The sequence below is a fragment of the Cebus imitator genome, unplaced genomic scaffold (assembly GCF_001604975.1).
Source record: "Cebus imitator isolate Cc_AM_T3 unplaced genomic scaffold, Cebus_imitator-1.0 Scaffold23, whole genome shotgun sequence".
Classification (NCBI taxonomy): domain Eukaryota; kingdom Metazoa; phylum Chordata; class Mammalia; order Primates; family Cebidae; genus Cebus; species Cebus imitator.
The window spans coordinates 4,984,457-5,007,965 of record NW_016107338.1 but is presented as its reverse complement, the minus strand read 5'-3'; the positions used below and the strand labels follow the sequence as shown (position 1 = coordinate 5,007,965).

Below are 23,509 nucleotides of genomic sequence, written 5' to 3'. Positions count from 1 at the left end.
TGTGTGACACAGCCCCGCTCAGCCCTGCCTATCTCTCCAGCTTCGTCTCTCCTCAACCCCATCCCTTTCATCTTTCTTAGGAGCGACCCGAAGAGCTTTCTTGCTGCTGTGCCTCATTCAATTGTTTGGTCTGGAATCCTTTTTCCAACTCTCTTGCCTCCCTAACTCATTCCTCAAGCTGTACTTTAAAAGACTTCTTCCAGGAAGCCTTCCTTTACTTCCCAAGTCCAGTTAGACCCCTCCCATATGCACCCCCATAGCTCCCTACACTTTCCCCAACACAGCTCTTCTCACACTGTATTTGTTTACTTAATTGTTCTTCTCCCCCAACAGGCTGTAAGGGGCAACAGCCAGTGGCAGGGCGGTGACTGAGGAAGCAGAAACCAGGTCTGCTTGTTTATAAACATTCCTCCGATGTCCAGCAAAAATTTGGTCCTTAATAAAACCACTCAGCATTCAACAGGCCAATAGATGGATGAATGTTTACTTGCACTGCTACAGATGCTAATTCAAACTTTGGGACCAGGCAAGGCATCTGGCTCTTCGTTTTATGAAGATCAGAGAGAGGGAGCAGCAGTACCCAGCTGACTGCCCGAGAAAGAGCTCTGTGGTGAGGGAAGGCTGCTGTGTTGGGCTCTTGTGGGGAGTGTGCTTTTCATCTGACTGCCTTTCCACATATGCACGACCAACTTCCCCCATGGGTCACGAGCTTTTCCAAGACTGACAGGAACCTACCCTTAAGTTCCCTGCGTGTTTCTTAATGCCACATTCAAAATGTTTTCAAAGTTCCTGAGTTTAAAGGTCCCAGGACTGAAATTTTCGATGGGTGTCGAATTTCCCCGTGGAGATGCTGCTGGGCCAGGGCCAGATGGCTACCCCTGTCACACCCACTGCATGAAGTCAGGATATGAAAAAGAGCAGCGGTGGGTGTTTGGGTCAGGCAGGCAGTAGCACGAAGTCTCCAAGTGGCTGAGTCAAGTTCAGTGGAATCCAGCTCCCTGGGGGGGCTGGAGCTGGGTAGTTGGGTAAACCGGGTGGGTTTGGTGGATTGGAGTCTCGATCAGCAAACACTCTGGCCCTTGTCCCTCCCACTCCCACTGACGGCTGGGTGTACGTCTGGCCTCACTGACTTTGGGCTTGGCCATGTGACCTGTGTTGGCCAATGGAATGCGAGCAGACAGGATGTGTGCAGAGGCCTTAAATGTCCTTGCTAGGGTCTTCCAGCTTAGGCTCCCTCCATTCCTAAAGAGGGGAGTACACCCCAGGTTGCCACTGTTCCTTCAGCCTCTTTCTCTGGATATACAGTTTGGACACATTTAAGATGGCTGCTATAGATCTAAGCAGAGATCCTTGAGATTTGGAGTTCAGGGGGTCTGCGCTGGAAATATACCTTGGAATCATCTGCAGTTATGTGGCATTTAAAGCCTTGAGACAGAAGAGCTCACCAAGGTGTGAGTGTGGATGGAAAAGGAGTCCAGCTGAGTCTTAGTTTTCTCCAATATTTAGAGATCAGAGAGATGAGAAGGAATTAGCAAGAAAACAGACATGGAACAGCCAGAAAGGCAGGCAGACAGCCAGGGCCAATCATGGGCCGCGGGAGCCCCATGGACAGAGGGCTCAGAGTTGGATAGAGCTATCACGTGTGCCCGACACTGCGGATGGGCCGGCGAAATGAGGATGGAGCACTCACCTGTGAGTTTAGTGACAGGGAAGTCGTCGGTATCCTTGATAAGAATATATTTTGTGAAGAGTCATAGGGGCAAAAACATCAACTAAGGGATTCAGGAGAGAACAAGAGGAGAGATATTTGTAAGTTAGACAATTCTTACCAAAGCTTGGTTCAGAAACTAAGGAGAGAAATGGGGCGCTAACCCAAGGGGGAGGTGGCATCCACAGAGATTTTATATGGAATAAAAAAGTAATAAGTTTGAACACTGACAGGAAGGATCCAAGAGAGAGAAAAAATTGATGATGCAATAGGGATGGGAGAGTGGTAACAGCCAGTTGACCCACTGTACCAAGAAGAAGGTCAGGAGTACAGCTCGCATGCAGCTAGGTGAGCAGGTAGAGTGAGGGAAGCTTGGGGACATTCTTTCCCAGTTACATCAATTTTCTCAATGAAACAGGAAGCCAAGGTCACCAGCAAGAGTAAACAAGTGGGAGGTGAGGAAGAAAGTATGGCAGAGCCATCTAGGAGAGTTGGAGAATAAACGGAGCAAGGTGTGCAGCTCAGATGCTGTCTAGCAGTGGCTGTTCTGAGCAATTTGTACTGGCTTTTCTAATAAAGTCTCACAACAGCCTATGAAGTAAGTGCTATTATTTACCTCACCTACAGATAAGAATTGAAGCACAAAGTGGTCATGAAACTTGTCCATAGTCTCACAGCAAGAAAGCCAGGATTTGACTACCAGTGATCTGTTTCCAGGGCCTAAATACTTAATCACTAGGTTAGGCTGATTCAGTTAAACATATGAAAACTTGTCACGGGGCTGAACTAAATAGAATAGAATAAAGGTTGAATTAATGTTTGTGGTGCAACCACTCTGTGTCAAGCTCTGCACTAGATTATGTAGCAAAAACCCTTTGAGTTGTGGTTATTATCAACCCCATTTTACTGATGAGGACATTAAGGCCTCGAAAGATTCAGTTGCTTGTTAAAAGTCGAAGAGCTAGCAAATGGAAGCCCACACCCTGTATACAGCCCACACACTCTGATTCTAAAGCCCATGCCCTGTGTGCAACGCCAAAGAATGCTTACTGTATGTGAGTGGGTCTACCTAGCTTAAGTTGATTCATTAAAACAAATACATCAAAACCCTCCCTACATCAGGCTGAGATCACTTGCAAACTTCATCCTGGGCAGCTGGAGAGCTTGGGACATGGTCTTTACAGCAGGAAGAATGTAAAAGAAGATAACGTTGGGGGAATGCTGGTTGTTTTTCTGACCATTTTTAGATGCTTGATCCATTAGGTGAGGAAGAGGAGAGCTTAGAGTTGAGGTGTATGATGGGAGTCTGGACATTTTCTTTTAATTAAAACTATAGCCTTTTATAACAGAAGCACCCATTCTGGTTTTTCAAGCATTTCCAAAAACTATTTTCTCAAAACAGAGTGCTCATAATGTATCATCCTCACTCACTGAAGAGCCACCCACTTCCTCCAATGCAAGGAAGCAGACAGTTAAAAAAAAAACCCCAAGAGGCAGCAGTTGTTTATCACGACCTCAACTCAGTGAGGCCTGAGATTCTTTCGAAAAGGAGCTTTGCTTCCCATGACGCAGAGGGAAGTGTCAACTGGGACATTTCTGGTAAAACTGAAAGCTAGAAAAGCAGGGTGCCAGCCACTGTGGGCCTAAGGGTGCAGGCTGGGGGAGTTTGGGTGCCATCCTTAAGTGACAGATGGATGGACCTTTCATCTAAGAGAAACGAGGAGAAATGTTGGCAAATCAACCTCAAGCCTAAGATTGCCTGTGAAGCAATCATAAGGAGGAACAAAAACAGACACAAAAACAGAGGGAAAGAGCAAAAAGGCAAGAAGGACGCAAACTGTGACAGACTCACCGCTTCACTAGCTACTCACCTAAACTGGAAGCAAAATGTCCCTAAAATTGCCAAGGACCTGGGATTTCAACCTGAAGGTGGAGGCTGCGAAAATAGGTACGGCTGGTGTCTTTTCGTTGCTTCTGTGATTCTTACGTTTACCTCGAGCACCATTTGCATGTTGGTCTGCAGGAAGCGTAGTCTACTTAAAAATGGTTCTCACAACAAATCTGAGTTTGAGGGACCATTTGCATTTAACTTGGCATGCCAGCTCCAGGTTCTAAAATGCTGGGAGGAGGTTCTCTTTCATTTGGACAAAACAGTGGGATGGAACTCCTTGGTGTGCATGACCTGGGGTCCTTTGGATGATTTAAGGCTACAGATCACAAACAGAATTGTGAGTTTTTAGCATTAAAAGTATTAAAGGATAATAAAGAGCTTACATAATAAAGATATAATTTAAGGGAAAGAATGGGAGGGTATTCTTAGATGAGTTGGAAAAGAGATATATTTTTTATTATTTTAAGGGAGACTGGCATATTTTCTGAGATAGTCTGACCCGTAATCCATACCCTTTCCTTCTAATGATGATGGTGATATATTAAGTTTAATCTATATATTTGTTAGGAAGTTCTTTATATAGATTTCTTCTATTATTAAATTGGTCACAGTAATTCATGGAAGAGCAATTGGGCTAAAAACTATTGCCTACATTTATGTATCTTGCCCATATTATTGTCTAATATCAAGGAGATAACGTCCTTGATATTAGACATAGATAAATATTAAGGTGTTTCTAACAGCTTGGAGAAATTTTGCTTGAAACAAGGTTTATTTAAATTTTAACCTCTAATGGGGTTAAGTGTGCTACTAAAATAAGTGCTGCATTGAAAAGTCACAAGCAGAGCATTAATGATGTAGATCTGAGAAAGGATTGGAAAGAAAACAGAATAATCAGAAAAGTCATTTATCTTGATAACCAGGGGAGATTAGCATTCCCTAATCAAGCTATGAATGATTGTATGCTGAGATCAGTTCAGAGAAAAGATAGTGTTCATACCTCTTACATAAGCAAGAGATTTTCCTCCTATCACTGATGTATATGCACTTGGCTAATGCTCAATTTATGTCATACAAATTCTATGGTTCTGTTCCTTTGAAAGTGTCCTGCTTCTACATAAATAAAGTAATTCTGCCCTCTTTCCATAGTGTTCATACCTCTTACATAAGCAAGAGATTTTCCTCCTATCACTGATGTATATGCACTTGGCTAATGCTCAATTTATGTCATACAAATTCTATGGTTCTGTTCCTTTGAAAGTGTCCTGCTTCTACATAAATAAAGTAATTCTGCCCTCTTTCCATCTGTGTTGGAACACAGGTTATTAAGGTCTTACTCTCCTTTGGTTTAAAAAAAAACACAAAAAAAGTTGAGATAATTCATAGTTAAATGATTTTTTTTTTAAACAGATATAGGAAATTACCACAGTAGAGCTCACGACTGCATATATTCAGGTCTAGGATTTGATTGGGTGAATTTCATGATTTTTACCAATGTTTCTTAAAGCGTGTTCCCATGGATAACCTACATCAGACTCACATCAAGTGCTCGCTAAAAATGCAGATTTCTGGGCACCATCCTTCTAAAATCAGAATCTCTGGAGGAAGGCCCAGGATCCTGCATTTCAACAAGTACCCCAACTTCCATCCCCACCTGATGAGGAACTCCTGCCATAGGTACTGTGGTCTATGTTCACTAGCCTCAGACAGTTATCACCCAGCTAATACAGAGCATAGGACTTGGACTTAACTGGGCACACAATAAATATCTGTTGGCTGAATGAATGTTTAACTACAAGCTGATGATGTTATTGAGTATTACTTAATGAAAAAATAATAATAAGGACATAATGAAATACAGAAGAATGCTTGTCATTATCCATGCTGCCTACAAGTTTGTCATCCTGAAGGATGGGACTACAGTAGAATGCATTTGTAAGTGTCATGTAAACTAGAATTTGGATCATAAGCCAAGTCCTCTGTTGGAGGAGATTACTTGACTCAATCACAGGACTTCCAGTCCCCTCTTCAGCTTCCTGTGTCCAGGTGTAACTGCAGGAACTGGCTTACCAATATATGAGAGACACTTACCTCTATTGGGCTCTTTCCAACTGGGAGTTATGTCAGGGAAGTTGACAATCCGTGTTTTTAACGTTTTCTCAACCTAGATACCATTAGTGTTTTGGGTTGGATAGTTTTTTGTTGTGGGGTCTGTCCTGCTCATTGTAGGATGTTTAGCAGAATCCTTGGCCTCTACCCACTACATGGTGGTAACACCCCCCTACCACTACCAGTTGTGACAAATAAAACACTTGGCATAGCCAAGTGTTCCTTGGGGATGGGGATGAGGGTGTTATCTTCTCGAACTGAGAACTTTTGGAGTAGATGATAACCAAAAGGGTGGATTATAAGGTCACTTGGGAATAGAACCCAAATATTAACCCAAGATTCACTCTCTAGCTCAATTTTTTGGGAGCTTTTATTGAGATCTGTCCTCAGGGAGCCAGGCCATAGCTTAGGAAAGACACTAGAATGGGCACTTGGTGAAACAGCAAGACACTGACCCAGAATGTGGCCCAGGAGGGGGGCCCTAGTTTTTTTTTGATGAGCTATGCTTCCAGTTTCCCTAAAATCTGGTGAGCTGGAGTGAAAGTGAAAGTCTCTGAGAGCGAGGGGAAGGACTCTCAAATATTTTGCTCTTTAATTATGTATCTTTTTAACTGAATTGTCATCAGTGGAGGACAGGTCCAGACTTTCTGGACCTTGAGTCTCAAGTTACAAGGCTTTCTTAAAAAAGCTACATGGCTTCCCAATGACCAGGCCAGCCTACATGAGCACATTTTGTGCCTTATTTGAACACTGAAATGCTGGTTCCCCATGTTGGGGAATCCTGAAGCCATATGGCCCATGGTGAATTGATCTGTGCTTGTTTGATGTTCAGCTGTGAGAGCTTTCTTTACAATTCATTACCAAACTTACCATGTGCTAACCAGACCAGCCTGGGTTATAGACTGAATGTAGTCTGTTTGCTGTGTCCAAAGTCTTTGCTTTCCATGAGTGGCTCCTAGTCCCTGATAGATAAAGTTTCCCCACATATGTAGGTAGAGTCTCTACTAATAATACAAAAACAAAAAAAATTAGCCAGGGTTGGTGGCAGGCACCTGTAATCCCAGCTACTTTGGAGGCTGAGGAAGAATAATTCTTGAACCCCAGGACGTGGAGGTTGTAGTAAGCCGAGATCATGCCACTGCACTCCAGCCTGGGCAACACAACAAGACTTCGTCTCAAAAAGAGAATACGAACATGCCTGTCTTAGACAGTGAATAGCTACACAACGGAGCTGCTCCTTCCAGGGCTCACTCTGTTTTTATGTAGAGGTTACATTGTTATTGCTTGTTTAAGTAAAAATGTCTGCCCATATGTTGCTATTGACTTAGTATTTAGGCATAAATTAAATTATCTCCACAAAATGCATGTTTCCTGCTAGCCAGGCCAACAGACTTCTGGCCATTTTGGGGAAAAAGGACTGATATAACCTCTGGAATTTCTGCAGCAGCAGCAGAGTGGGGACCAACTTAAGAGGTGATGGGAAGACAGGACCTGGTCTTCTACCCACTCATACACAAAATTCTCCCTGTACGTGCTAGACAAGGTCAACTTAGATTTTGTTCTTTGTCTGAGACTGGGCACTTGGATTGGCAGAGGCTAGCTCGGAGGTTCTTGGTGCCTGTGTGTCTGAAACTAGGCCTAGGTTAAAATGCCTTGTGGCCCTGGCATGGGTATACATCACTATAAGTCACTTTGGTAGTGGTAGTGCTGCCCTGTCTCACAACTCACAATTATGAACCATCTTCACATAGCATCCAATAGGAGAATTCTATGCAGACTCTGCCAGCTGTGTAGTCCTTTTGAGTAAGGCCCACTATGGGGGGGCTGGAAAGATGCTAGGACCAGTTGAGAGAAACAAGTTGATGACAGTGGTCCTATCACACACAGGGCAGCTTGAGGAAAGAAGCTTGTATGAGGGTGCACCCTGGTTGAGTGGTCTGAGCTTGTGTTAAAATACACAAGAGTACAGAGCAGAAGAAAGTCCCAGTTGTGACCACAGCAATTGAGGCCTAATAGTACCTGGGAGGAGCCAGAGAGAGCCACAGCGAGGCCCAGGCAGATTGTGGGGATTCTGTCACAGAGGATGGCATGGAAATTTTGTAGAGTCCGCAGGCAGGAACTGATATATAAAACTTACAAAGAGATAAAATAATTTACATTTCTTGTGTTATGCTTTACTCATCATCCTTTTTCTCCTTGAAAGCTTGTTTAGAAACCAAAAGTCATTTTGCAAAAAAAAAAAAAAAAAAAAAAAAATTATAGGTCTGGCAGTCAAATATGAAGATGGTCCTGCTGGGCATATAGTTCAGTGGGGGCAGAGACAAGGAGATAAAACTGCAAAGCTGTGAGAGAGGTGCTGTGATGAGAGCAGCTATGGGAGCCCCAGATAGTACCTAAGAGGAATTCTGGCCCTGCCACCCCTGTTCCCATCACTGCCATTCAACTTCTTTAAGATACAGGTGCAGATGTTCTCCAGTGGGCCCCACATCTTTCTCACAGTGATTTTCCTGCACATTGTGTCTACTTTTTTGGAGAAGCAGAAGGCTTTGTACTATGTATAGCTCCTCTGCATGATGGAATTAAATGGAAGTCTTTATGATCTGGCCCTGCTTACCTGCCCACCTCTCTCTTGCCACCTCCCCTTCACCTGATGCACAGTGGAGACTTCAGCCACGTCCTCCCTTCTGCAGCTTCCAGCTCTTTCTCATCAGCCTGGAGCCCTCTCTCCGCCTGGGCCTCCCTTACCACCACCCAGTTCCTACTCAAACTTTGGTCACAGTGTAAACATCTTGTCCATGGGGAGTCTCTAGGTCTTCTGATCACTGGAGAGAAAGTATAGTAATCCTTTCCCAGGTCATTTAAACAGACAAGTTTACAGTTCTCAACACTATGGACTTCCTTTGAGATAAGAGACATGAACATTTCTGCACATGCAGATATGAGTCAACCCCACAACCAACTGATCCCTTGGCTTTTGGACAAAATGAATTGTTCTTAATAAAGTATGTAACACCAGCACTGTAGGCCCTCACTGGGGAGAATAACCTTAGATTGCCTGAAGAAAGGAGCTAAATTGTCCATTGACTCTTCTTGATAAAAATGGGAAAGAGCAGTGGAGGTGTGGTATAGGAAAGTGTGCATGAGCTTGGGACTCTGCTCTAAACAGCAGTGAATCTGGGGCAAGTTGCTAAGCTTCTACAGATGAGACTAGTAACACATATGCTGACAGGAAGAAAATATTTCATGCATATGACCTATGTTAGGTGCTCAGCAAACATCTGTTTCATTTCTTTGTAGAAAGTCTCATTTCCAACCCCAGATCAGACTAGAGGCTGTACTTGGACTACATTATCTTGCAACCCTCATAGAATAGGGCTCACTGAGTTGTCCTTTAATGGTACATCCTCAGTTTATATCTTTCCTGCAAGTAATGATTTCATGAAATCTGCTCCTAATTGCACTGGAAAAAAATGAGAATGAAGAATGGACAATGCCAGTGACTTCTATGTATACCTTTATGTGAGAAAGTTACTTGGGAATTCAGTGCTCAGAAAATAACTTTGTCTTCTTTGAGGGACTGCAGTGCTTCCTCCTTTCTAGTAAGACAGGAGTGCAACTTACTGTGTTTTCCACTGTCTTGGCTGCCAGAAAGCTGAGCTAAATTTGAAGCTCAGTCACAACTTCTAACGCCCATTCAATTAACACACTTTTAGTGTTTGTATTTGATAAAGAGTTTATATGTTCATTGCAAATCATTTCCATACTTTTTAAAAATTTTATTTTTAAAAAATACAGATGGATGTGGGTGTCACTATGTTGCCCAGGCTGGTCTCGAACTCCTGGGCTCAAGCAGCCCTCCTGCCTCATCCTCCCAAAGTGCTGGGATTACAAGCATGAGCCACCACACTCAGCTTCAGATTTCATAGTTTTTAGTAGTGACTGAACATTACAATTTATCTAAGAAGAGTTCAAGGAACATTAAAATGCTGAAAGTTATTTCCTTTAGTTCATAAAGTAAAATGCAATTCTATGACCACACATATTCCTTCCCTGGAGTTATATAAAATTATGAAATCTTCAGTACATTCAGACTGGCCATTTAATTTCATTCACTCATTGATTCACTCATCATAAAACATGTATTTGCTCACCTGTGTGTGATAGGTACTTAAGCAGCATTGCCCTGCTGTGCCTCTCATGCTGCGTGTGCCCCTCACCACCCTTTCATCTCTCTAAAGAAAGTGATGCTCAACTTTGCTACCACCATCTATTCTCCTTGAGCTGTGACTGACTAAGGTGAGAGCTACTGCACTCTCTCCTTTCCTTCCTGCACCACTCATCCACCTGCAAAACATGCACACATGCATCTCAGCTCTGGATGCGGCTGGCAATACCCACTGCTGGAATTCTGGACTATGGCTGCTGAACCATTTGCTTCCTTGTTGGTTTGGAGTTTCAAAATGAAAGAGGAAGTAGTACGATATAAAGTTCCTGAGTCTGATGTGAGTACTTTTTAATATTTTTAAATAATTTTGTAAAATTTACAAAAAGAATTTTCTGACAAAGTATAAACTAACCATAATGGAATGAGCCAGCTATCGTATATCCTGGCCAACATGGTGAAACCCCATCTCTGCTAAAAATACAAAAATTAGCTGGGTGTGGTGGTATGAACCTGTAGTCCCAGCTACTTGGGAGGCTGAGGCAAGAGAACCGCTTGAACCCAGGAGGCAGAAGTTACAGTGAGCAGAGATCGTGCCAGTGCACTCCAGCCTGGCAACAGAGCAAGGCTTCATGTTGAAAGAAAGAAAGAGAGAGAGAGAGAGAAAAAAAGAAAGAAAAACAAAGAAGAAAGAAAGAAAGAAGGAAAGGAAGGAAGGAGGGAAGGAAGGAAGAAAGAAAGAGAAAGAAAGAAAGGAAGAAAGAAAGAAAGGAAAGAAAAGAAAGAAAAAGAAAGAAAGAAAGAAACAAACAAAGAGAAAGAAAAGAAAAGCCTGCTCTGGGGCCAGATGGCTTGAATTTGAATCCCAGTATCACCAGTTGGTCACTGTGCGACGTTGGTCCTTAGGTTTTCCATCTGTAATATAAGTGCAATCCTAGTGCTAACTCATGAAGTTGTTGTGAGAATAAAAGATGATCTATGTCAAACTTTAGCATAAGATCTGGTATTCATAAACACTAGTAATTATCATTATTGTCATGGACATTAGCTACAGCAGAGGTCTGATATCAACTCCTTTGACTCAAATTGTTGGTGAAAACCACAGTCGGCAGTGCCAGGGTTTTGTTTGTCTTGGTTAAGTTTAGTTCTTCTTTCTTTTCTCTAGACATACGGTTTTTACAACATCTGCACATCTCCTTTCCTGCCCGGTGTCTGTCCCTGGCTCACAGCACACATGCTGGTCTGCAGTTGACTCGTCATGTTCTGTTTCTTGCCCTTTATGCTTCCAAATGCCATATATTCACTTCCTTTTCAATTTGCATGAATTGTTTCAATTTTGTCTGCACGGCTATTCTTGTTTTCTTCCTTTTTGCTTTGTTTTGTTTGCCTGTTTTTGCCAGTTCTTTTCCAAATCAGTAAAAGGCCTGAGTTGTGACTTTCTAATAAGGATAACGATGGTTTCTGGTAAGTTTCCTGCTGTAGAAATGTCATCGTCTCTGTGCTATGGCAGGAGCAGTTCCTTAAACTTTCCTTGCTTTTGGTAGGCAAAGAATGACTGTGGGTTGTTTGCTTCATGGAAGACTCTCCTCCATGACTTAGTGCTTCCTCCTCTAGAGCTGCCGACCCTTTCCTACTGTCATGTGTATCTCTGGCTGCTGAAGCGAGGTTAGAAGTTGTTAGTTTGGGCTTCAGGGGCTCAGTGTTTACCTGCTTGTGATCACTTACATGTGGGTTACAGCAGTGGCAGAGCAGTGTTTCCTATTTGCTGTAAGAGTCCTGTACTCCGGCCTAACATTCTCTTTCAGATCATTATTTGTAGATATAATTGTGGGGGAAGAGCAGGACCTTCAAAATGAGGCTCCCGTTTTTCTTGTCCTCAATTCTGCTGTTGGTACACAAGGACTCTTGTGCATGCATTCTTCCTCTTTGACTGTCATTCTGCATTTGATTCCATGCACCTGGTCATTCATGGAAGCCAGAAATCCACTTTGCTAGTGGGTGAGGAATCTTCTCATGCAGACAACTCAGAGTTAGGATGATAGCAGATACAGAGTTGTCACCTCCAGTCCATTCTCAGCCCAGCCCTTGTGCTCCGTCTTGAGACCAACCTGTTTGATCTTGATCTTCACACTGATCTTTCTCTGAGCATTCCTCATTCTCCTTCCCAGGAAGAGTGACAGCCAGCCTGGTTTGTCAGGGACTCGGGGGGTTCCTGGGACATAGAACTCAGTGTAAAAACCAGGAAAGTCACCCAAGAATCAGTTCTCTAGGCTTGGGAAAACAAAGCTGTAATTGTGATAGGTGCTCTGTATATTTCTTGAATTGAATTTCCTGAGAAGCCACACAATGTATGGTAAAAATTGATTTAGGAGAAAATATCTTTAAGTCATTATTCTTTCTTTTTAGTACTCGTGGTTAGAAGTCCTTCCAAATTCATTTTTTCAGCCTCATTGAAACTGTCATGCTAGCTTGCTCCATCTGGTTTTATGAAATCTTTTAGTCTTGCTCACCTTTTCTCCAGAAAGATTAGGAGCCACATCTGTCAGTGTATTGCAAAGTACTTCTTTCTAGGATCACACAAAAATTCCTACCCTGTGGGTCTTATATATGGGCTTTCTGGATTTTTTTTTTCTCTTTCAACTCTACCCCTCCCTGCCCATTACCATGGCCACCACCCATCTCCTGGGAAGGCTTCCTGAATTACCTAGGTACGGTTAGTCCCTCTTCCTTTCGTGGGATTGTTCTGTTTTACTCAGTTTTCCTTCTATTCTAATTGACACATATTTATTAGACACTTACTATGTGCTGGACAGTTTACGAGGCTCAGAATGAAAGACGATGAAAAAGATTAAGATTCTAACCGTCTCACTGGAGACACTGAGGAAGTGGGGCTGTCCCACTGAAGGGAGTTAGACATAAGCAGTGTGACTGTGACTGTGGCATTTAAAAAGCTGACACAGAGTTTGTTCTGTAAGAAAAGCTTTTCTTGGCTCATTTGAGCAATAGCCCCTATATATCTCCAGGGGCAAGTTTTTTACATGTTCATTCAACTCTGTATGCTCCTTCCAAAAAGCCACAAATCAAGCTTCTAATCCCACATTGTTATTCTGATTTAGAGCCAATAGAGAGTGCCCGCAGACAATGCAGCTGCATTTCCACCGATAAATATGGTCTGTTTTCATTATTTCTCCCCAGGAAACCCTGAATTTAACCAGTTTTCTGGTGAGCACAAAATTATCCCACTCTCATCCTTCTGTGGCCTTAAATGCCCAGCGTGGTAATGAAAGTGATTGATAATGTAGTCAACTTTGTGTCTTCACAGATAAAAAGTAAGATTCCAGATAAAAAGCATTTCCTGAAAGAGAAACAAAAGAAAGACACTTGACTTAATTAGGAAGCCATACCTGAATGTGGTAGGAAGTCTTTGAGAATGAGGCCCTTGAAGGCAGATGAGCCTGGTTTTGATTTCCAGCTCAGTCTTTTCTCATTTCTTTGACTTTGGGCAAGTCAGTTTAATGTCTCTGTGTCTCAGTTTTCTCATCTGAAAAATGGGGCCAGTAGTTCTGCCTCCTGTAGAGAGTTGTTAGATAATACTTCCTCCAACCAGCTCAGCCACTCATAGTCATAAATAAACCACATCACCCGCTATAACTGTACCACCTCTGAAATCTCACTTTCAGACTTCCCACTCTATGCCCACCACATCCAATGTGCCCAGCTCACCCACTCCAGCAGCTCTCTTACATGACCTCAGTGAGCCAGCATTCCACTGTCTCACCATTTTTTCACTATCAGTTACCCCATTAGTCCTCCTTACCACAGATTCATAACTACCATTAAATCTGCTACTGACCATGCACCCTTAACTTCTCTGGCCATTTCTCCTCATCATAACCCCTAACCCTGTTTAAACCCAATAATCTACCTTCTTGGTGCCTGTGCCTGGACAGCTGAACATCACTGGAGAAAATCACCCCTGAGCTGCCTGGACTCACTTTCAATTTATGACCAGTCATCTGAGGTGGGCACACAATAGAGCCAGACAAATGGACTACACCTACTGTCTGAGTCCACTAGTGCTGCTGTAACTAAATACCTGAGACTGGACAATTTATACAGAATATTTATTTATTACAGTTCTGGAGGCTGGCAAGTCCAAGATCAAGGTGCTGACAGGATTAGTGTCTGGTGAAAGCTCATTCCTTGTAGATGATGCTCTCTCAGTGGCCTCACATGGCAGAAAGGGATAGAAGGGCAAAAGGGAGGAGTGCTGTGACATCACATGATGAAAGAGCAAAAGAAGGTGAACCCACCCCCTCAAGCCCTTTTATGAGGATCCTAATGCCATTCATCAGAGCAGAGCTGTGAGCTCCTCTCTATAGGTGCGGAGATGAGAAACTGTAAAAACAAAAGACACAAGACACAGAGATAGAGAAAACAGAATTTAGGCCCAGAGATCCACTGCCAACCAAAGCGCAGAGTCTGGCAGTGGCCCCGAGTGCCTGGACACTCTGACTTTTATTGAGTACAACGCAGGGGGCAGGGAAGGTAGGGTGAGGTAATGGTGGTCAGTGATAGGGTCAGGTAAATCACGTGTCTTGGAGACAGGGGCCCAGGTCTTTCAAGCAGCGGAGGCGAGGAGAAAACCTCATGTGTCAGCACTTTTCTCATACTTGTCAAGAAAGAACAAAGACATTAAGATTTATGTTGCTATTACTGATTTTATCTTTTAAGAAAGGGAGGGACCAGGTGCAGAAGCGGAGCATGAAAGTAGATCTGGAACGTGACCACTGAGGCCCAGCATTACATAGGGACAGTTAAGCCCCCAGATGTCTGCTGGCCTCCCTGACAGCCATCAGGCCTACCACAAGAGCTTGGAGAAGCGGAGTTGTCTCCTAACTCCCTGAGGAAGGAGATGTCTCGGACGTTTTGGACATCTCCTTCCCTAGCTGGCTAAACAGCGGGCGCTTTCCCAGCGCCTGCCACACAGCCAAGGTGCCCTCCAGCAGCCCTTATGAGGCGTGACAGAGGGCTTAGAGCATCTTGCCTTAGGATCACTTTGTTTACAATGTCACCTCAGTTCCATGCTTCATAACCTGATTGTCATTAGTAAGATTAAAAGGTTATACTGAGTATATATATTTCTGTGATTACATATGAAGAACTATGTGATTTTTCATGGTTATATATAGGAATAAGTATGTAACTGTATCTCTAATTCTTTTCTAATTCTGTATTCATATGGGAACAGGCCGAGACTTCAGACCCTTGCCTTGGCACTTGTGGGATCTCCCACAGGGTCTCCCACCCACATCTTTCAAGCCTAGATTACACTGTAAGCCTCTTAACCATTTCCCATCTTGCACTTTTCATGGCCTTTGTTCTCTGCGAGCACCACAGTGCCTGCAAGTGTCGATAATTTTGTTGATCAGAGCAGTCACCCAGAGGCAAAAGGGAATGGTGCAAAGGCAGCCTCAGCTCTTGAGCTGAACATTCTCAACTCCTCCACTAAGTTAGTGGTTACCCAACTTGGCTGTCCTGGAGAGGTTTAAAAAAATTCTTTGCTCAGGTTCCACTCCAGAGATACTGATTTAAGTAACAAGGGCTGTGGTCTAGGTATTCGAACTTTTCTATGCTCCCAAGTGACTGGATATACAGCAAAGTTTGTGATCTGCTGCCATAAGTGTTGCTAAGACCCAGAGCCACAGCACAATGGCAACACATCCCCAAAATGTTTGCAATTGTGTTACTTTATGGTAGTGGTTTTGAGTTTTGCAAAACTTCCTTCTCCAAAACTATACATTAAAACATTATTTAATATTCCAGAGTACAGCTTTAAGTGACGTATTAACAGCCCATGAGGTAAAAGTGATGTGTTAGGAGGTTACTGAAACCAAAGGTGAAAGTTTTTTGCTTATGAGTAGTGGGGAGGAGGCACTAATAATAGTTACTGATGTCGCTTGTCAACAGGCCCATGGAAATTGGAACAATACATCCTTTCTCTTTCAGCAAGTCCAGCTGACATTTATTTCACCTGCTTTAAGCATGAATTGCCTGTGGAATATCCTAGAAGGACTTGTTTTTAGAATAACATTGCAGACTCCACAAATTATATACCACTTCTGACTCTTTCAATGTTTTTCACTTATACACAGAGTCTCTTTCCATCTTAAGAGAGGTTAAGGGATGCTCCTCCTCACGCGGACCCCAGGAAAGGTGCAGGACTTGCTCACTCATCCAGCCAATTGGAGGTGCTGGCCTAATCCCAGCCAGTCTTCTCACTCTCAACCCAAACCTATTGCTGGTTGGCCAGGGACTTTGGATGGAAACCAGAGGAGAAAAGGAGGGGCCAGGAAAAACTCAGGCATGTAAAACATGGAACCAGTTTTAACAGTGGAAAGTAAGGAGGAAATACACAGCATATATAAACACAACTGAGGAGCCACGGGCATTTGGCACATTTTAGAGGACAGTAAGGTTATAATCCTCCAGTTAGAAGTAGAATTCCTTCTCCTTTTTCTCACACCTGCCCTTGCCATTTTTCCCTTTCTGTTTCAAACAACTTCAGAATGACTTATAATTATACCCAGCTAACATCTGCATCAGGCCTATATTCTAGAAATTGTATGAAAAATTATATGCATATAGGCAGATTCTCAAAGGGGCCTGTAACCTCACAAAGGTTAAAACCATTGCTTTGTGTTTCCAAGTACAGAAGAGCACCTCAATCAGTAATCCTGTAATGTTAGCCTTCCTGGTCTGGGCCAATCCCAGAGCGACAACTAGCCTGGAAATCCCTAGAATGGCCTGCTGAACGCTGGTCCTGGCCAGCCAGCTATGGGCCCGCATCCTCTTCGCTGTGATGTGCAAACTGAAGCTTGAAGTGGCCACTAGATGGCGGCAAAACTCAGCCAAGATAAGGACGGGTTTCAGTTGGCGCTACCCACTGGCCAGCTGTGTAGGCTCCTGGCAGCCATTTCATTAGCTTCAAAATAACGTGACCATGAATAGTTGATTGAATTTTAGACCCCACGTAAAATCCTTCTGGACCCCACTTATTGTGTGGGGCAGGGATTGACTGTCCTTTCAATTCACTCTGTCTTTAAAGCACAGAGGGCAAGCAACAAAATTACCCCCCATGTCCTGACATCTCCAAGGGAATAAAGCTTGGGACTGCTATAAATAAGGAAAACTTGTTAAAGTTCATGACGACAGCTGTGGAAATTGTGGAACATAAGTCACGGTTCCATTTGTTTCATAGAAGTGTAAAAAATGAAATCTGTTCTTCAAGATAGAAAAGAATACAGAAATATGAATTCCATGTAAAGGAGACAACCTGCCATTTCTGTTTCCAAGTTCCCCTGGGGCTCATAGCCTTTTATGTAGTTGTAGGTTTCCAGAGGAGGGGTGGCATTATTGCTACTTTACAGATAAATGTAATGGGCCTCCTTAGGGCTGTTTTCCCAACTCCACCTCTGTAAGGGCTCCTGACCCAGTCTCCAAGGATAGTCACTGGCTTGAACTTTGACTAGAACATTTTGCCTTGGACACAGCCAACTAGAGCAGAGTAAACAGCTGACTCAAGCTGTGTCTATCTCATTTCCCCCTCAGTCTGAGGTTCACAGAGAATGGGCATTTGTAAGTGAGTCCTGGAAATCAGAGGGCACTAAAAGGAAGGCCTTTGAACTCTGCTGAGAACTCAAAACTTGCAAAATCTGCCTTGATTTCTACTCCTCCTGAACCATGATTTCCACTCCCCCAAATTTCCCTAGATATTGTGAAATAATATACTATGCTTCAAAAATTACACATACATAAATTTTATATATAATATATATAAAGAGATAGATGATAGATTAGATAGATAGATAGATAGATAGATAGATAGATAGATAGACAGATAGATATTGGGGTTTCCCAATCTCATCACTATTTTGATCCAGATAATTCAGATAATTCTTTTTTTTTTTTTTTGAGACAGAGTTTTGCTCTTGTTGCCCAGGCTGGAGTACAATGGCAAGATCTTGGCTCACCACAACCTCTGCCTCCTGGGTTTAAGCGATTCTTCTGCCTCAACCTCTCCAGTAGCTTGGATTACAGTCATGTGCCACCACACCCGCTAATTTTTTTGTATTTTTAATAGAGATAGGGTTTCTCCATGTTGGTCAGGCTGATCTTGAACTCCCAACCTCAGGTGATCCACCCACCTCAGCCTCCCAAAGTGCTGGGATTACAGGCGTGAGCCACCACGCCCAGCCGCAGATAATTCTTTATTGTTGGGGGCCACAAATTGTAGGGTAGCCCCTGGACTTTACCCAATTGATGACAGTAGCAGTCCTCTCTGTTATGACAACCATAAGTATGTCCAGACATAGCCAAATGTCCACTTGGGGTGGATGGGTGGGTGATAAAACCGTCCCCCAGTTGAGAACTATTAGCTATCTATCTTTCTATTTTTCTGTATCTAGATTAAACCAACTTGATTTCATATCTATTTCATGCAACCAAAATATTAACTAAGACAATGAGAAAATAAAGACAAAGAAATTATGTGAAATGCTCATATAGTAACACAGCAAGTTAGTGGCAGAATCAAGACTAGATAGCAGAGCTCCTGAACATTAGTGGGCTTTCTGCTACTTTCCACAAGATAACTCCTGTGCAGGGTCTTTAACCACATCAACTTGCCCAGCATCTGGCTTTCCTTTATATTAAAACCCAGTACTACTTGATTTATGGAAGGAAATGCTACTGGCTGCATTTTCTTATTTGTTCGGGACACCAAAATAAGTAATGTGGTTGAGGATCATGGTAGGGCTTTCTTCACGGGAAGTTGAAGCAGGGATGGCATGGGATGCATTTCCCTAGCACCTGTTAAAAGAGCAAGCTAAATGAAGGGGTGCTATCAGTCCACTCTGAGGTGTTACTCCCAGATTACTGGGGTAGATTTAGCTTGATGTCTCACTTGAATGTAGTCTTCCCCACATCGTGTTTTTTCAGGTTACTTCCCTCACCAAGTCGCTGTGGAATAATAAACATCACTTGTTTTTTTTATTCAGAACTTGCATGATCTGTGGAAACATTTGAAGGTCAGGAGGAGGTGAGAATGTCAGCTCTGTGTAACAAATGTGCAATAAATGTGAGCAAATGAAAACAATATTTTAAAATTGTCGTTCAGTAAAATGTGTCCATCTTGATCTGCAACTAGATAGGTTTTGTTAAATACATGGAGCCACGTAACAACCAACACAATCAAGAGTTCCATCACTGTAAGAAGTTTCCTCTGCCCATCTATTCTAGTCAGCCCCTCTCACCCAACCCAAACCTGGGACAACCACTTATCTGTTCTCTGTTTCTATGGTTTTGCTTTTTTCCAAAATGTCATATAAATGAAACTACAGTGTGTAATTTTTTAAAGCTTCATCTCTTTTATTCAGCATAATGCATTTGAGATTCATCCATGTTATTACTCGGATCGATAGTTTTGTCCTTTTTATTGTCGAGTGGTATTCCATTGTATGAATGTATTTATTCATCACTTGAAAGATACTGGGGTTGTCTCTAATTTTTAGAGATTATGAATAAACTGCTGCAAACATTTGCTTATAAGTTTGTGTGAACATAATGTTTTATCTCTTTTGAGTAAATATTGAGGAGTGCTACTGCTGGATCATATGGTAGTATATATATTTAACTTTATGAGAAGCTACCAAATTGTTTCCCAAAGGGGCTGTATCATTTTATGTTCCTCCCAGCCGGGTATAGAAGTTCCAGCTGTTTCTGATTCTCACTGATCCTTGATACTGTTAGTTTTTAAAAATTTTATGTTATTCTAATATATTTGTAGTAGTACCTCACTGTGGTTTTAATTTACATTTTCTTAATGACTAATGCTGTTTGACATTTTCTTGTTTTCTTATTGTTGAGTTTTGTCCTTTTCGGACATCTGATCTGCAAATACTTTCTTCCAGTCTGTGGCTTGCTTTTCACTCTCTTAGTGCATGCTTTTCATTCTCTTAGTTTTAATTTTGATGAAGTCAAATATTTATTTTACGGATTGTGCTTTTGGTGTCAAGAGTTGTTTTTGATGATCTCAATCCAGTATATTCTGTAAATATTGAATACATTTCATAAATATTATAGGCTCTTTGAATCTTTTAACTCCTGCCTGCCATGACTTGCAAACATTTTCTTTTATTTTTTCTCTCCAGCACTGCCCACATGAACACACCCACACACTTAAGCTTTATAAACACAGATTTCCTGTGTTACTCTGAACCCTCGACCCTCCTTTTCCAGGCCTCCTCCCACAGATCATAAAAGCCACATTTTCCAAAATATCTTGTATCACTCAGAGAAAACTGCTGGAAGATTGTAATGAGCAGTGCTATTTTTATGGCAGAACACTCCAAAATGTCATACTGGATCCTCTTTTTTCAAAATTATGCAAGTTAATTCAAAATAGCATTCTGAAAACTCACCCTCACCCCCTGCCAATACATCTATCCTGGGTATAACATATGCATGCTATGTATTAATTCAATTTAATGTTAAAGTCCATTAATTAGTTACATTTATCTACTTGTATTTTGAAACATATTCCCATATATTAAAAGGAACAGAAATTTTTGTATGGTTTTTCTTGAGTCTGAGTACAACTTCTATCTGCTTCTCTTGGGTCTGATTTTAAGTTGGCTCATTTCACAATTGATACAATAAGGAAATGCCAAGAAACAGGAGTGGGTGTAATAAAAAGTTGAAAGAGGAAAAATGTGATTTGTTCTTGAGCACACAAAGCAAATACCTTTCCTCCATTTCTACACTTTTACATTAAGATATTTACTATTTCTTTTCTAAATGTATCCTAAACCAGCTTATTATAAAACATGTTATTTTATGTTTGATGAATTTCTATAAGGTACTGTATATGCACATATACCAAAATATTAACTAAGACAATGAGAAAATAAAGACATAGGGAAATTATTTGAAGTGCTCATTAAATAAATGCTTTATTAAATGCTCAAATTTAATAAAGTTATACCCTTAAAACATAACCCATAGAGGATTATGTGAAGATGGCAGAATCTATCACCCCCGCCTAGACAACAATTACTCTTTCCAAGCCTATCTGATGTAACTATTTTGGAACCCTGATGTCTCATCAAAACGGGCAACTTACAGAAGAAGGCTTGGACAGTGAGTTGTGTTTAATTTCAGTGAGTTTCAGCTCTTAACACAATAGTGGCTACCCATCTTCTACCTCTAGCCCTGTGGCAGGCTTTCCAGATGTGCATACATTCCCGGAGCAGCTTGTGCCCAACTTGCAGGAGCCAAGGTGGGAAAAATGAACCCTGTCCTACAAATAACAGGGATCTATATTGTGGTCACTGATTGCTGCCTCTGATCACAGAGGTACAGACAAAGAAATGGCAATCATGTGTTTGTACCGCTCCCTGTTGTTGCAAGCACCTCCCACTTTGGCTGTAATGACTTCCAGGGGATTTAAAGAGCATGTGCCTTTTTCTGTCTCCTTCATTTTTCTCCTTTTCCCTTTTTGGGAGCCAGATATTGAAGACTAAGACATTTAAAAGTAACCACATATATGAGGTAAGTTAGAAAGATATTGAACATCCCCAGGGGAAGTTGCAGCCTCAGAAAAGACCTAAGAAGACCCTAAGTTTGCAGCTCAGGCTGATCCTTGGTACAGAGACAACCTACAACAATTACAACAAACAAACAAAATCCAGCAAATCCTGGAGGAAGGAGGACAATCTGATTTATAGAGTTGTCATATCATTAGGTTCAGATATCCAGTTTTTAGCAAAAAAAATATGAGGCATAAAAAGAAACAGAAAAGTGTGGCCCACTCAAAGGGGAAAACTAAGACCAACAGAAACTGTTTCTCACAAAGACCTGATGGCACATCTACTAGACAAAGGTGTTTTTAAAAACATTACATGTCAAAACTATGGAAAACAGAGAAAGCAGGAGTAAGAGGGAAATTGATAGATTTAAATACTTAACATTAAAAAGAAGAAAGATCCCAAATCAACAACTGGACTTTATAATTTAAAGAACTAGAAAAAAAAGGATAAACTAAATCTAAAGTTAGCAGAAAGAAGAAAATAATAAAGATTAGAACAGAGATAAACGAAACATGGAATATAAAAATAAAAGAGAGTCAACAAACCCAAAAGTTGGTTCTTCAAAAAGGTCAATAAAATTTATAAACCTTTAGGTAGATGGATCATGGAAAAAACAAAGAAGATTCAAATTACTAAATTTAGAAATAAAAGTGGGATATTACTACCTATCCTACAGAAATAAAAAGAGTTACAATAGTACAATGAGCTATTGCACATCAACAAATTTGATAATCTAGATTCAGTGGAAAAAACCTTAGAAACTCAAAATCTATCAAGCCTAAATTGAAAGAATAGTTTTAGTTTAAAAAAGAATAAAATCTAAATATACCTCTAACCAAGGCAATTCAGTCAATAATAAAAAATCTCCTAATGAAATAAAGACCTGATGTCTTCAACCAAACATCTAAAGAAGAACTAATACCAGTCTCTTTGAAACTTTCTAAAAGAATTGAAAAAGAAGGAAAACTTCCTAACTCATTTTACATTACTTTGATATTAAAGCCAGACAACAACATTACAAGAAAACTGCAGACCAATATCCCTTATAACACTGATGCAAAAGTCCTCAGCAAAATGCTGCAATGGAAAACTGAATGCAACCGCACATAAAAAGATTATACATCCAGACCAAATAGGATTTAATCCTGGAATGCAAGGGTGATTCAACATACCCAAATCAATCAATGTCATTAATACATCTCATTAACAGAATGAAGGGGAAAAACATATGATCATCTCAAATGATAGCCATGTGTCCAACAAGATTCAACATTCTTTCATGAAAAAACACTCAACAAACCAAGGATAGAAGGAACCTACCTCAATGTAATAAAAGTAATAACTCACAGTGAACATCATAATGTTGAAAGACTCCAAGCTTTTACTCTGAGATCAGGAACAAGGCAAACATGCTGACTTTTGCAGCTTCTCTGTGGTATATAATACTTGAAGCCCTAGACAGAGCAACTAGGAAAGGGAGAGAAATAAAAAGTATCCAAATTAGAAAGGAAAAGGTACACTTAACTCTGTTTGGAGATAATATAATTTTTATGTAGAAAATCCTAAAGATTCGACCAAATTGCTATTAGAACGAATAACTCCAGCAAAGTAGCAGGATACAAAGTCAAAGCTGAAAAATTAGTTGCACTTCTATACACTAACAGTGATCAATTTGAAAAGAAAACTAAGAGAGCAGTTTCATTTACAACACCATCAAAAAGAAGAAATTAATTAGGAATTCACTTAACCCGGAGGTGAAATACTTGTACTACAAAGCTGCAAAAACTACAAGACATTTCTGAAAGAAATTAAAGAAGAACAAAATAATGGGAAGACATTCCAGGCTCCCTAGGTTGGAAGACTTAATACTATCCAAAGCAATCTGCAGATTTAATGCAATTCCTGTCAAAACACCAGTGACTTTTTTGGGGGGGTAGAAATGGAAAAACTCATCCTAAATTTTATATGGAGTCTCAAGGGATCCTGGATAG

At 41.4% G+C, this 23,509-nt stretch overlaps 1 protein-coding gene across 3 annotated transcripts in view; it reads left to right on the top strand.

The window, feature by feature from the left end:
• Positions 1 to 1,984: 1,984 nt before the first annotated feature.
• The window catches only part of ARHGAP25 (Rho GTPase activating protein 25), an 86,656-nt gene continuing 65,131 nt past the window's right edge, over positions 1,985 to 23,509 (top strand). The window contains exon 1 of one of the 3 annotated variants that reach the window (XM_017522093.2): positions 1,985 to 3,656. In XM_017522093.2, coding sequence (XP_017377582.1) covers positions 3,596 to 3,656 — 61 coding nt within the window. In that variant the 5' untranslated portion in view covers positions 1,985 to 3,595. The remainder of the gene's footprint in view (positions 3,657 to 23,509) is intronic. The other 2 variants (XM_017522092.2, XM_017522091.2) reach the window with 2 other exon arrangements.